At 49.8% G+C, this 14,861-nt stretch overlaps 1 protein-coding gene across 4 annotated transcripts in view; it reads right to left on the bottom strand.

Annotated features, from left to right (window-relative positions):
• Positions 1 to 14,861, bottom strand: part of BOC (BOC cell adhesion associated, oncogene regulated) — a 73,508-nt gene that overhangs the window by 26,930 nt on the left and 31,717 nt on the right. Inside the window, exons 1-4 of one of the 4 annotated variants that reach the window (XM_037057381.1) lie at positions 13,971 to 14,058; positions 11,472 to 11,647; positions 10,030 to 10,208; positions 9,095 to 9,373 (exon numbers count right to left, since the gene is read on the bottom strand). In XM_037057381.1, coding sequence (XP_036913276.1) covers positions 9,095 to 9,373; positions 10,030 to 10,114 — 364 coding nt within the window. In that variant the 5' untranslated portion in view covers positions 10,115 to 10,208; positions 11,472 to 11,647; positions 13,971 to 14,058. Of the gene's footprint in view, positions 1 to 9,094; positions 9,374 to 10,029; positions 10,209 to 11,471; positions 11,648 to 12,432; positions 12,444 to 13,970; positions 14,059 to 14,861 lie in introns of those variants that run through there. The other 3 variants (XM_037057380.1, XM_037057383.1, XM_037057379.1) reach the window with 3 other exon arrangements.

Below are 14,861 nucleotides of genomic sequence, written 5' to 3'. Positions count from 1 at the left end.
ACCTGCGCCCCTTATTCCTGAGGGATTCGTTCCAAGACCCGGTTGCCAGTGGAGGCCTGAAACTGAGCCCAGTACCGAACCCTGTGCACTCTTACACAGTCACGTGCTGTGCACAGTGACAGCACATGACAGGTCGACAGGTTGCATATGTGACAGCAGTCCCGTAAGATTTTAATGAAGCTGAAAAATTCCTGCCGCCTAGTGACACTATAGCTGTCATGACATCAGCGCAAAGCAGAAGTTGTGTGTTTGTGGAGATGCTGGTGTAAACAAGCCTACTGCGCTGCCAGTCACATAAAAATACGGTCTGCATAATTGCATATAGTGCCTAACGCCTGATAGTGATAAATGACTGTTACAAGTTCACGTATTCACTACATTTTTATCGTTAGAGTGTAGTTTCTATTTATAAAAAGGTTTGCTGTAAACAGTACGCAGTGTCATGCCAGCAGCAGCCTCAGACGCCTCACGTTTACTGCAACTCCTGATTGCATCATTTTCTCTCCAGCCTGATTTAACCTCCTATCGATTCGTAGAGGAACACGCTATACAGTTCCGGAGCCTCGGCGCAGCAGGCCTTGTTGTGCAGGAGGCTGTACCACCTGGGGTTGTGTAAGGACAGTCTGAGACACTCACACAACAATGAACTCGGCCAACAACACACTTCTCAGTATGTATCCCTGTCGTTGAGTGGCACACGGCTGTATGCGCGCATGCGTGAAAGCTGAGAGGCACACTAAGAGGTTAACAACAGTGACTAATGATAAAATAAGAACAATTATGACAATACGCTGTGAAACAGTTACGTGAATGCGGCATTACTAAGTAAAATAAGAGTGAGCTGAACGCAAGCACTGCGGTACTAAGACAGTTGGTCTGAGAACCGAGACAGGTACTAAGTGACTTACAGCCTGGGTACTTGGGGCAAGGACAGTTCACAGCATAGGCAGGGCAGGGCAGGGCAGGGCAGGGCAGGGCAGAGCAGGACGGCGTGAGATGTCATCATGCTACTCAGAACTGCTCCACTGCAACTTATAAATTATTTATTTCTGGGATTTTTCCATTTACTATTTTCAGACTACGGCTGACCGTGGCGACTAAACCCGTGGCAAGTGACATCACTGATAAGAGGGCCCTGCTGTGACCCTTCCTCCACCTTCTCGTGTAACGGGCTTCTCAAAGTGCTCTGGCTCACCGTGTCTATTATCCTACTCAACACACTGTATGTTCCTTAGCTTAGAAAACGGACCTGGGATTTTATTTAAGCATGTAGTTACGTGTGCAAAAAACAGACTGAGGAGAAGAGTGGGCCACAGTAAGAGTTCTAAGTGCGTCCTTGGTAGATGTGCCACAGTCTTAGGGCCTTCCTTTGGAAAATATGGACTATTACTAAACAGAGCACTGGAACCCTGGTTGTCTAGGGCAGACAGCTCTCGCCCAGGTGCCCTGAGCAGAGCTTACACCACGCACTTGCCTGGGCACCTGCACCAGGTCTGATGGGATCAGTATTGCCACTGTCGTCTGAATATTGAGGACATTCTTCTGAGTTGGGAATTTCTATGTGTATTTAGGGGAAAACAAAAGGGTTCATATGACTTTGACCTAAAACTATAAGCTGTTTCTTAGTCATTTCCTATTTAGATTTCAAGTTGCTTAGCACCTTTTGGGATTAAGCTCTCTCTCAATAATGTTCTTGTCCAACTGGCAAAGTACAAACAAAGTAGTTCAGTTTTAAGCTCAAGCCAGTTCTCTTCCAACTGTGTAACCCCCATACGGAGCTGTTTGTATCTCCTGGCAAAGTAGAACCCAGCAGCCTGGCCGGGACTTTCAGCCCCAGCTTTCAGCTGCAGACGCCCTTCCCCTCCAGGGGCAGCTCTTAAAGCCACCTGTGTTTTTCCCCTCCCCCAACACTTCACACTGGCACTGCCGGCCCTTCACCCCAAAGCAAAGGGCTTTGCACAGGTTTCTCTGAGACATCCAAGCCAACGAGCGTTTTTCCAATTTGCAATGACTCCTTGTTTTGGTGTTGGGAAAAACACTACAAGGTTCCTTTTCTTTTCTTAATCACAAAATGTACATTCCCAGTGGGAAAAGAGATGAGGAACAGTGAGAAGCGGGGGTTGGGAATGGAGTGGGGAATAGGCTGGGGTAGCGAGAAAGACAACCAGCTGGCGGTTAGATTTGGGATCTGTTTGAACTCACCATGGAAATACGCACTGGAAAGTCAGCTCACATGTATCTGCCCTGTGCTGGACACTGCGCTGGGCTCAAGTCTAAGTACACGATGCTGACAGCTGGATTTAGTCGTTGAAGGTCTGAGGAAGGTATGTGAGGACTCCAAAAATTCGAGATCAAGGGTGTCTCCCACACACTCCTCAAGCTCAACTCCGAGTCTTCCTGTCCCCCCGCCTGCCCCCCAGTGAATCGCTGCTAGCCTGAGCTCCCACTAAAATCTGTCTACATCTCCGTGAGGCCACTCATGGCTCTGGCTGGCTCCGTGGCTCACATGTTGCTGCGCCCCACCTTCTCCATCTCGACTACGAGGTCCTCAACCATGGGGACGAGGCCTCACTGTTCTCTTGGGGATTCCAATCACGCCAATTATCCAGACACCAATTTCTGAAATGTCCAAATACTGAACCCAGTGCTGGAGAACAGACGGCTGCTGTTTCCCAGGTGGAACTCATGAATCCCTGTGGATTTTGGACTCGCCAGCCTCCACAATGATGGGAGCCGGTTCTTTTCTTTTTAATATAAAATTCCTGTTTAATGTTTAGTAAACTCCAGTGTGCCCGGCCTGTTCTCTACGGAGGGGCCTAAAATTATGCTTTTCTTTTTCTAACCCTCACCAGAGGACGTTTTTTTCATTGCTTTTAGAGAGAGAGAGAAAAAAAATATTGATGTCAGAGAAAAACATTGATCAGTTGCCCCAGCCAGGGATCAAACCCACAACCTATGAATGTGCCCTGACTGGGGATCAAACCTGCAACCTTTTGGTTTACCAGATGATTCTCCAACCAGCTGAGCCACAATGACCAGGGCTGGTAGCCAATTCTTTAAATTAAATCTCTTCCTCTTTGTCCTTCTCTTTCTACATATTTATGTAAAATTGGTTCTGCTTCTCTGTAGAACCCTGACTAAAACACAGATAAAGGAAGCTAGAGGTCCTTTAATAAAGAAATGTTTACAGGGGTCCGTAATGGCCTGTTCTAATTCAAGGTCAGAGCCTAGAAGACCTCAAGGAAGTATCTGATGGGAATCAGAGTTGTGGGGCACTGAGCAAAAGGAGGCATGGCTTCTGTCTGTGGAATTCACCATTCCGAGGGCCAGGGTCGGCCCAGCCTGCCGGTGTAGCACACCAGTGTCTGTCCGGCGGGAAGAGTGAGCAGCAGCGTACCAAGAGAGGGATAAATGGGCAGGCCTGTGGCCCCAGTGGCAACAGAGCAGTGACACCCTGGGCTGCTCTGAGAAGCAGCTGGGAGATGGGGCACTGAGCTGGGGCACTGAGCTGGAGCACAGGTGCACAGGGGGAGCAGAGAAATTCACAGGAAGTGGGTTGGTTCTCACTTCCCAACGAGCCCGTCCTCTCTCTGGGTTCTGGCCATGACTGGGAACTGTGCCACCCCCTGAACTCTCTTCCGAAGCGCAGTCCCCAGAATGGAGTTGGGCAGCTCAGGGTGGGACACAGGCCCAGAGACTCCTGCAAGAAAACACTCCACACACATTTGTCAACCAAACTGGCGAATGGATGACGCCTGGAATTTACAAAATGCTTAAAAATATTACCATCACGTATTCTCTCATTTGGTCCTCAAAAAAAAAAAAAGGCCGCGAGAGTATTGTCATGATTACTGTGCTCATTTCACCACTGTGACAATCTGGGAGGTTAAGTGACTTACTCAGAGCCACATGAACTCAAAGAGTCGGGGTTAAAACTTAAATCCAGTATCTCTTCCAGCCCCTTGTTTTTTTCCCATTCTACCAGTTTGGCTCTTCTCTGTATTCATGAGTTAAATTCTGGGAACACGGGCCCTTGTCACCTTACGATCTTTCCTCCAAGGGGAGCGCCTCCCTCTCCTGTCAGCTGTCTCGCCGGCCGGCTGATGCTGAGAGAGGATGACTCGGGAGCGTGTGCCTGCCTGAGTGCGGAAAGACCCGCACGGGGGAGTTCCAGGTTCGCCCCCCATGAAATCAGCATCGGCTTACGACGCCACATCAGCTTGAGGACTAAAACTCCCAGATCCAGCATTACTACCCAGTTACCACCTATTTTATTTCCAAAGTCAACCGGAACCTGGGGATGACAGGATAACTGGGAGAATTCATTAAAGACTTTTAGGGAAAATGAAGAATCGAATAGGAGTAGTTATCTCAATGGCAGCTTATTGGAAGTAAGGAATGAAACAACGGCTTGTACATTAAACATCAGCTCTGGTGCCCGGCTGTGAGCACCCGCTGTGCTGGGTGAGGGCAAGTCCTAGGCTGAGTCGGGGCCAGGAAGAGGGGACATGGTGTCCATCGGCAATGTCTGCTGCTGATTCAGGTGCACAGAGTGGGAACCTGTGGGCCATGTTTGGCCTCCTGGTCCAAAGCTTGTGCAAAGAAAGGTAAAAGGAATAAAGGAGATCAGAGTCACAAGCATTTTAAAAAGCAAGAATTAGACAAGGAGGTCTAAAGTGAGGCATTAGCAGCAAGAGAGATTTCCCACAAATAAAGCTGAGGCTCAGTAAGAAAGGAAAGTCGTCTGCAGAGGAGATTGGGAGAGGCACCTCCACAGAACCCGACAACAGCCATTACCCACGTGGCCAGGGCAGCCTGGAGGAGAGGGGAGGAGTGCAGAGGTGAGACACTCCAGGTGGTTCAGTTTTTCCTGAAGACCAGAAGCTGATGTCTCCAGGAAGGGATGAAGTCTAGGTGCAACCCCCACCCTTCAGCATCAGAGTAAATGAGGTCTGGACCAGGAAAGTTCTGCCCGAGGCCTCTTCCATACCCTGAATCTTCCAGCCATGTCCTAGTCGCTGTCATCAAAAGAAGTTCACTAAAATGTGGGAGGCAGAGTCTTGCCAGGTAGGCCACTCTGCACAATTGTTTTTTTGTCTGAGGATAAACATCTGAACACATGCCCAAGAGGCCCCAGAGGAAAAGGAAGCCTCACATGCTGAGTGTGGGGTGTGCGTGTGTGCGTGCACACCAGCACGCCGCTGCCCAGCCTTGCCTCTAAATGCAGACTATGCCTCTGGTAATCCTTCTACTGCTCAGCCTCCCTCGTACACCAGCCAACCAGCAAAACACAGCTTCCATTCTGCGCAGGAATGTGCTTTCGGAAACTTAATCTAACTGCTGAGTCTGGGCCAAATGCCCCATGGCACTAACCCAAAGACAGCACCCTTTTCCCGCCTCTCCTGCCTTCCCGCTGCCTCCTCCAAGTCTGGGAGGCTGCAGTCCCACTCCACCGGCCCCTGCTCTCCACGACACAGCCCCTCCACGCCTGTCTCCCCATTTCCAGAACCTCTCCGTCTTCCTAGTCAGGCCCAAACATTTCAGTTCTGATTCATGTCTAAATGACAAGCCAACAGTTCCTGGCTTTCAAACGAGACCTGGCTGGCTCCTGCACAAGCCCCTTCTCTCACTGGGCCTTTTTGTGTTGCAACCAACCCCTTCCCTTTGTCCTCACTGCCAACTGCAGACCCCTTCAAGCACTAGAGAAAGAGGTGGCCAGGAATTTTTAAAAAATAAAACTATAAAGTGTCTCTCCTCACACAGATACACCTTGAAGTAAAAAGAGGGCCCCAGTATAAATCTTCTACTCTCCAACTCTCCCTTCTTGCAATCAATAAAAAGGTGTGGGCTGGCTTCTAATTAGGCCAAATGAATAGGCCAAATGAACAGTTATGGAGTTTCTGAGCCTTCACAGACCTGCGCTGACCATTTGCAGATGACCTCTCCTCCTAGATGAGCAGCATTACCCTTCGAAGGCCCCAACGTTGCTAGAAAGCACATCTTCTTTGTACCAATGAACAACGGGAAGCAACCTCATTGGCAATAGGAAAGGCGTTCACTACATTGTGGTAGAAACACTCGGGGGACATTTCAGGGCCACGAGTACCAGTGACCCGGCCCTGGTGGGGCATGGGGGCAGAGTAACGAGAAAGGGGCATGAGGGAGCCTGCTGGAATAGCGGTTACTCCGTGTACAGACGTGAGACACGCACCAGGTCATCCACTTAACATTAGCATGCTCCATGCGCTTTACTGGGTGCATTTTATCCTCAGGAAAGAAAAGGTAAAAATGGTCGTCATACGGCCCATGAAAAATGCTTATCATACGGTGTCAAGGGAAGAGAATAGGGGTAGAGACTACACACTCAGTAGCATCACTACGACAGTGTGAACACAGCAGTGTGAACACACATGGGCATGGACACACACCGGAAGGGCGACTGTGAAATGACAATGGCGGTTGTATGACGGCGGCGGGCTTAGGAGAAACGCTGTTTTCTATATAGTCCAAACTTTCTATAACATGGTTTTAATCATAATTTAAAAATATAAGAGGCCTGTGATGGTAGGAAGTGTAGCTCTGACCTCAACCTTTCCTCTTACGAAGGGATGACCCTTCCGCACCCTCCCCCATCCTTACCCAAGTCTCCCGAGTCCCCCACCCNCCCCTTCTCTCACTGGGCCTTTTTGTGTTGCAACCAACCCCTTCCCTTTGTCCTCACTGCCAACTGCAGACCCCTTCAAGCACTAGAGAAAGAGGTGGCCAGGAATTTTTTAAAAATAAAACTATAAAGTGTCTCTCCTCACACAGATACACCTTGAAGTAAAAAGAGGGCCCCAGTATAAATCTTCTACTCTCCAACTCTCCCTTCTTGCAATCAATAAAAAGGTGTGGGCTGGCTTCTAATTAGGCCAAATGAATAGGCCAAATGAACAGTTATGGAGTTTCTGAGCCTTCACAGACCTGCGCTGACCATTTGCAGATGACCTCTCCTCCTAGATGAGCAGCATTACCCTTCGAAGGCCCCAACGTTGCTAAAAAGCACATCTTCTTTGTACCAATGAACAACGGGAAGCAACCTCATTGGCAATAGGAAAGGCGTTCGTTCACTACATTGTGGTAGAGACACTCGGGGGACATTTTAGGGCCACGAGTACCAGTGACCCGGCCCTGGTGGGGCATGGGGGCAGAGTAACGAGAAAGGGGCATGAGGGAGCCTGCTGGAATAGCGGTTACTCCGTGTGCAGACGTGAGACACGCACCAGGTCATCCACTTAACATTAGCATGCTCCATGCGCTTTACTGGGTGCATTTTATCCTCAGGAAAGAAAAGGTAAAAATGGTCGTCATATGGCCCATGAAAAATGCTTATCATACGGTGTCAAGGGAAGAGAATAGGGGTAGAGACTACACACTCAGTAGCATCACTACGACAGTGTGAACACAGCAGTGTGAACACACATGGGCATGGACACACACACCGGAAGGGCGACTGTGAAATGACAATGGCGGTTGTATGACGGCGGCGGGCTTAGGAGAAATGCTGTTTTCTATATAGTCCAAACTTTCTATAACATGGTTTTAATCATAATTTAAAAATATAAGAGGCCTGTGATGGTAGGAAGTGTAGCTCTGACCTCGACCTTTCCTTTTACAAAGGGATGACCCTTCGGCACCCTTCCCCATCCTTACCCAAGTCTCCCCAGTCCCCCACCCACCCCACAAGCACGGCTGGAGGGGAGGGCTCGGCTGTCAGCCTGCCACCCAGAGGCCCAGCAGGCAGAGATGCAGAGGGTGCTCCTTCTGCCACAAAGTGGACCTCATGGCCGGAGGGGCTCCAAGAAGCAGCCCAGACTCAGCCTGGCCCCCTGGGGAGACAGGGCCCCCACCCTGCCTTCTCCCTCCTCTGAGGAAAGGGCAGGGCTGGATCACTGGTTCCCATGCAGTGGAGTCCCTCCAGGGATCTGAGAACCAGAGGGCAGAGAAGTCTTTTCTCCCCGGCTTTCTCACTTCCCCATCTCTCATCACTCTCCTCCCAGGACTCCCGCCTCCCAGCCCAGGGACCCCGGCTGACTCTGACAGAGGAGCGTTTCAGAAGTCTGCTGCCTTAGGCATGACCCCCAACCTAAAGACCAACCTCCTGGAGCCACCCCACCAGGAGGGTGATGGGGGCAGGACATAGAAGCCCAAAGCAAGGCTGTCAAGGAGAAGGGGCACCACTAAGTCACAGGGGGACAAGCTCTGAAGACCTCACAGTTTAAATCCAAACACCTTGAAGTTTCCCCAAGCCCTACACTTTAGGATCCAGGAAAGGGGAGATAATTCTTAGCACCCTAACTCTGGACTCAGTCCGTAAGGATGGGTGTCAGGGCTGCTCTCTAGCCCTCGGAACTTGAGTCAATCAGTCGAGTCTCATTTGACGTTTGAACAGTGGGTGGGACACTGGGCAGCATGTGTGCTGTGTCTGGGCGCCACGGCAGGCCACGTGCTGTTGAGACATGAGAGTAGCACGAAGTCCCCTCCTGGCAGCCTCCTTGGACCAAACTGTCACCGAATCCCTCCCTTGTCTCTCTTCTCTTTAGGCCTTCCTCACAGTTTTCTTTTTACTGTTCTACTGTTTATAATCCAGGCCTTTGTAATATGCTTGCCCCTCACAGGGAATGGGACGGGCAGGCCCTGTTCAGACCACACAGAGCCCCGTAAATGTTCCACTACAACTGCTTCGCAGAGGATGGAGGGGACAGTGAGCAGTTGGCACGACCACCCAAAACCACAGAGTGACCATGCAGAAAGACATGGTGGGGTCCTGCGTTGGCACCCACAGACACAGTCCAACCATGTCAAGTTCCCCTCTTTCTAGACACTCACGCCGGACACTCCACGTCCCCCACTCAGACAGTGGCATCACAAGGGCATGTGGCCCTCCCACCATCGGGACCGCTGAGCAGCTACCACACTCCAATTTAAACTTTCAATGATTGGGAGCCCTTTTATGGCAAGACTACAGACGGGTCATGTAGGGTCGGGGAGAAGAGAGGGAATGGGAGAGAAGGAAGACTGCACCATGGCGCAGGAGCAAAGGGACAGCACTCACTGGCTAATGTCACAGTGGCTGGCACGCTGGCCACGGCCCCTGCAGGCATCCGGGCCACACACTGGTACCGTCCCACGGTGCGGTTATTGAGGGCGGTGATGACGAGGGTCCCGCGAGAGATGAGGACGCCCAGAGCATCATCGGAACCATTCAGTTCCTTCCCGTTCAGGCGCCAGGTGGTGTTCACGCCCGGGGGCTCCGCCACACAGCCCAGGATCACAGTTCCTCCGAGCTTCTGGACGGTGGAAGGGGGCTGGACAGTCACCTGAGGGACCTCGACTGGAGGAAGAAGAAGGACACAGCAACGAAGTGACACTCTTAAGAATCCAACAATGGGACTTTTTGAGAAGCGCAGCACCCAGGCAGCCATTCGGAGCTGGACAACCCAGAGGAGTTGACCTTCCTCTAAAGAACTCCACTGTGCGTGGGTCCATTCGCCAACCTGTCCCTGTGCTGGGACAAGCACTCAGGCTCTGGAGTCGGACCGACCTGAGTGTGAATCCCAGCCCCACGGCTCTGAGCCATGTGACTTTAGCCTTTTTGGCTCTCAGTTTCTATTCTGTAAAATGGGGCTAATAATACTGTCTCAGAGGGTTGTTGTGAAGCTTGGAAATAATGCAAACTGCCTGCCATAATCTCCTATAATAAATCCTCAGTAAAAGGCAGTTATTATTATTGTTCCTCCTCCTCCTCTGGTATGTACTGGAAATGATTAAAATACCCCAAATAACCCATATGATGTTGTTGAGATCATTTCTCATCTTGTAGTACTAAGTGTGTCCCTGAGGCCAGTGGGAATAAAGTGTTCTTGGGAATGCTGAAGGAGGAGAGCTTTTGAAAGGGTTCTGGTAGGATACACAATGCTGCCATTTGACATTGGGGCGAGGTGTTTCCCCGAGAGGCTCGTGCTGAGAAAGGGAGGGGGCAGCACTCACCCAGGTCGGCGATGCAGCCTGCAGCGGCTAAGAAGAGGCAGGTGAGTACGACCTTGGGCCTCTTTCCTCCACGAGTCGTCATCATCCCACGCAGCACGGTGTGTTACAGAGCGTCCAAAGCCAAGGTCCCATAAGCCACCAGGGTCACTCACAGAGATCCCGCAGTCCCCTGCACCACTCTGTTGTGTGACAGAGAAATGGCCATGGTGAGAAGGCCTGGGATGCCCATAGGGAAGCCATAGAGCCTGGCTTTGTTCCCTCGCCGACTTCTTTTCTCATCTAAAAGAAGCTTCTTCTAAGTTAACCCCCACACCTTGGGCTAGCCCGTGAGTTTAGGATGTGAGAATGCTAGAGCCTTGCCCAGGGCACCACCAGCCATAGATGCTAGAAAAAGATAAAGCCATTGTGGCCACCTGTTTGCAGGAGGCCAGATGCCTTTGGCCACGTACCACTGGTATGGGCCATGCGGACAGCGCTGCCCTCCTGCGGTGCAGATGAATCCCGTTCAGGGGATGTTAGTAATGAAGGAGTCCTGAGGTCTCAGGGACACATCAAAGATCTCAGGTTTTGATTGTTCCTGATCTTGTACCCATGTCTCTGTGAACTTTTTGTTTTGTTCTTAGAATCAACCCGCCGTCTGCAGCTGTGAGTAACCTCCAGACCCATAAACCCAACAATAGCCACATGTCAGCCGAGGCCCCCACCTTCTCTTTCCCCTGCTGCTGGAATTCTGGCATTTTTTAGTTCTGCAAAATTTGCACTCATGACGACAGACCATGCGGCCTCTCTGCCCCAGAACATTCCTTTGGGGACCTCGACCTGAGCCCCTTCCACCTCCAGCCCCAGCTGACCTGCCTCAGCTACCAGCCACCCTCTCACTGACTGCCACAGTAGTCTTTCAGCCTCCTTTAAGCCACAACCCTTAACAGATTCATCGAAGTCACAGAGAGACCAGTGTGCACTGTAACGCACACTTCTGTCACAGCCGAAACCAAGATTCCGCTTCCATGCTTTTCACTGCTGTGCTTAGAGACATCGGGCCAACGAGGAAAGTGTGTCAACATCCTCCCTGGTGGCAGGGAGGCAGCAGAGTGAGCTTCAGTGACAGTGAAGGCAACAAACTGACAATCCACACAGTGGATGCACTGTCCTGAATTATGCACAGGTGGAAATATTAATAGTAATTTCCAGGAGGATGACATACATTCAAAACGTTAACTCTTCTGGACCAGTTATCTAACTAGCGACTCTTTCAAAGACTTACAGTCACCACTGAAAAACCAGTAGTAGTTGAGGTGCTCTCCCGACTCTGAAGTCCCGCCTACCTGCAGGATCCCTGCGGACGCAGGGGATGAGGGCGGGGCTTCGGGGCTCTGGCTTCGTGCAGGGGCTCGCCTAAACCTTTAGCTTCTCCAAGCTCCCTTGGCCCTTTGGCTTCTTACCTGGCTGCTGAGAGACGAGAGGGCCGCATTCACTCTGGCCAGCGAGCACCCTCCAAACCAGGTCGAGGACCAGCCTGACGTTCAGTGCGTTTTCCAGGAAAGAGTTCTTGCCCTCGATTTTTAACCCCTCCCGTTGCCTTGTGTCTTCAACGTCAGAGACTCCTCCACCGGCGGCTCTGGGAAAGGACAAGGGGGAATCTTCTATAAAAGGTGAAAGGAAAACTTAAAAGAAGCTTTTCAAAAGTTCTCTCTTGACAAGTTAACATACTTTCCTCTTCGTATAGAGAGGTTTTGCACTTTTTTGGACAATCCAGTAAATCAGAGTGTCGTGTTATTAGCAGAGTGAAATAAAGGAAATCTGCAAAGGATATGAGAGGGTCTGGGAGGGGCTTGGAGGCCGGGTGTTTGGCGTGGGAGCGGGACAGGCTTCTACCACCACAGGTTTCTCCATGAGCTCTTCCGAGGAGGTTTTCTTCTAGTCTTCATAAAACCTCGTAAGGCGGGGCTGTTAGCCCCACCTCCCAGGTAAGAACATTGTGTTCCAGGGGCTAGTAACTTGCTCTAGCTCACGTAGCTGCAGGCCTGGAATGGAACCCTGGTTGGGCTCGTTCCAAAGCTCTGGGCTTTTAACCACAACAGTAGCCTTTTCACATGTTTTCTACCAGTGCTCTGCGCCCAGTGGGTGCCTGGCAGGGTTGCACTATGGGTGATGTACAACAGTGAGGAACTTTAGAAGTGATTTCTAGAGAAAAAGGTCATTAACATGTGTACAAACCAATACCAAAGCAAGCTTTTGGTGTCCTCTCAATTTTTCAGATACTTGTTTTAACTGTGTACTTTCCCCCAATGAAATAACATTTATCTAGAACACTGCATGGATTACCAATGACAGGAATTTAGAGAACTTGAGTATCCATGATGCCCTCCAGTTTCCCCAAGTTCTTAAGGAGTCTGTGGACACCTGCTCCTTCCCAGCCCCAAGGAAGGAAGGAAAGGAGGGAGGGAGGGAGGGACCTGGGAGGCAGGGAGGCAGGGAGACAGAAAATGAATACAAAGTAATAAGGGGCGAAAAAGAAGACCAATAGAGAGATAGGAGGGCTGTTTCTTATCTGAGCACAGGGTGGCTGCAGAGGTGTTTGGGTTGTAAAGCCCACAACGGTTTTACTGAGGAAATTCAGCTCCGACCCCCTCCTGCTTCACAAGGACCAGCCAAACAATTCCTGTTACTTCTGCAGCCTCCGTAATTTATAAGGTTCAAAATGGAAACAGACCCCACTGCTGCTGCCTGCCACCATCCTGCTTTTAAAAGCAACAAGGAGAAAAGAATGTACCTGGGGAGGGAGAGAGAGAGAGGAAGCAGGTCCCCAAAGCAGGAGGAAGGAGTTAACTCATTAATTCCCACAACGAACTTATGAGCAGGTACCATTTAAGGACCCCGAAGCAGGACACTGTGAGGTTTCCTCCACCAAAGAGAAGTGTGACAAACATGTGGGGCCCAGCAGGGGTCCCTGTGACTGGGACGCACCTTATTTAACAGCTGGGTGACTGGTTACCTCCTGGACCAAGTCACCCAGTGAGTTTGGTCTAGAAAGATAGTTCCATAGACACAGATTTCTGAGCACTCTGCTTTAATGATTTAAAAAAAGCAAGTAAAAACAACTGGAGTACCATGTGCAGTGTGACTTTGCCACATTGTGAAATGAACAGGTCCAAGTTCAAAGCTGGCTGAAAGCATCATCAGTAAGGCCTGTCACTGTTCTCAGCAATGCAAAGTATGTCTATTTTCTTTCTCATTTCAAAGATTCTTACTTTCTATGCATTTTCTCAGAAAAAGAGGAAAGATCGAAAAAAAATAAAGAAAAATGAATTCTTGACATTAATTCCTGAGGTTTAGCTTCTTGCTTTTTAAAGAGCTATTTGGACATGAAACACAAGTCCCGTCTGAAAATTCTAACTGCTGACATACATGTTCCCACTGAAATAATCACCAAGCAGACATATTTGAACCTTTCCAAAAACAACAACAACAGAATGCACTTCTGAGGTTGAGAATGAGCATGGGAAATTACAGCCTCTGTATTTATTTTGCAAGAAAGTTACAAACAACTGAGAGCTGGCCATCGGCAGGAGATGGCCAGCTCCAACTTCCCCCAAGAGGGCAGCTGACTGGCTGGAGCAAAAGAGAGAGAGACAAGGGCCCCGAGTCACTCGGATCACCCCGGCCCCTGCAGCTCCCTCAGAAGGGAGGCCTCCATGATCTAAAACACAAAACACACCCTTTGGATGGCCTATGACCAGTAGCCAAGCGGAGCTGAATAGGAGAGTGTGTGATCTAGCAGAGAGCATAGAAAAGACTTTCTTAAAACATTCAGTGGCAAGGAACAGAGCTGGCAAATTTTCATGCCATTGGTTGGGAGGGGCTAGCCCATAAGAAAAGAAATATTTCTAACCCCACATGACATTCTTCCCATGTTCCCGATTCTGTCGAGTGAAATTCACCTGTCCCAACTCTCTTCGAAGGTGGAGAGGAGCGTTCATCCTAAAAGGTGGTGCCAAGTGGCGGAGGAAGTGCTGGCTGCCCGGGCCTCCAGGAAGAGAGGGGTGTCCCCGCACAGGGCCGTGGCACTGGGGGAGACAGTGGGGAAGCAAGTGAATTTAATTCTCGGAGGGCTGAATGTGTGAATTGAGACAGATTTAAGAGAGGGATTGAAAAGGTCATTTTTACTTAAAACGTTGTACCCACAGACCTAATTAAAGGGAAGCATTTTAAATGAGGGGGGACCTTTAGAGAAAATAAAATAATAGCTTAGAATATCCTAATGGATATTGAGCATTATCAATGAGAAAAGAGAGTGATTGTAGAAGATCTCCCAGCTAACTAAGAAGGGAGACTTCAGGGTCCAAGTCGGGTCAGACTCCTGGTTCAGTGCCCTTTCCACGGTCCCGACACCACCTCTTGGGGGCCGGGTTACCCAACCACTAGGAGCTTTTAGAATTTACTGCAGTGTTTTTAAATTTACTTTCTGGTGCATAAAAATAATGTTACTTAGATCATTGTCTGTTAGCAGAACTTTCTGTATGGCCACTTTCACGCTTTTATCATTTTTACCCTAATCTAGAACACTCTCTTGCTGTTCTTCCCCTAAACTTCTCAATGAATTTCCTGCAGCGATGAAGACATTCTGTACTGGTGCTGTCCAAAACGCTAGCACTAGCTACTCGTGGCTATTAAATCCTTAAACTATAGCTAATATGCCTGAGGAATTGCCTTTTTAATTTAAATTTAAATGGCCACATAGGGCTAGTTTTCCAGCTCTTAACTGCCTGGCCCAGAAGGGACACAGCTCACTTCCACTGGAAGCTTCCCAAATTTTGCGTATGAGTCTTCTA

Source organism: Sturnira hondurensis, unplaced genomic scaffold (genome assembly GCF_014824575.4).
Source record: "Sturnira hondurensis isolate 20B ecotype Veracruz unplaced genomic scaffold, ASM1482457v3 Scaffold0009719, whole genome shotgun sequence".
NCBI lineage: Eukaryota > Metazoa > Chordata > Mammalia > Chiroptera > Phyllostomidae > Sturnira > Sturnira hondurensis.
This window is presented reverse-complemented; position numbering and strand designations above follow the sequence as displayed.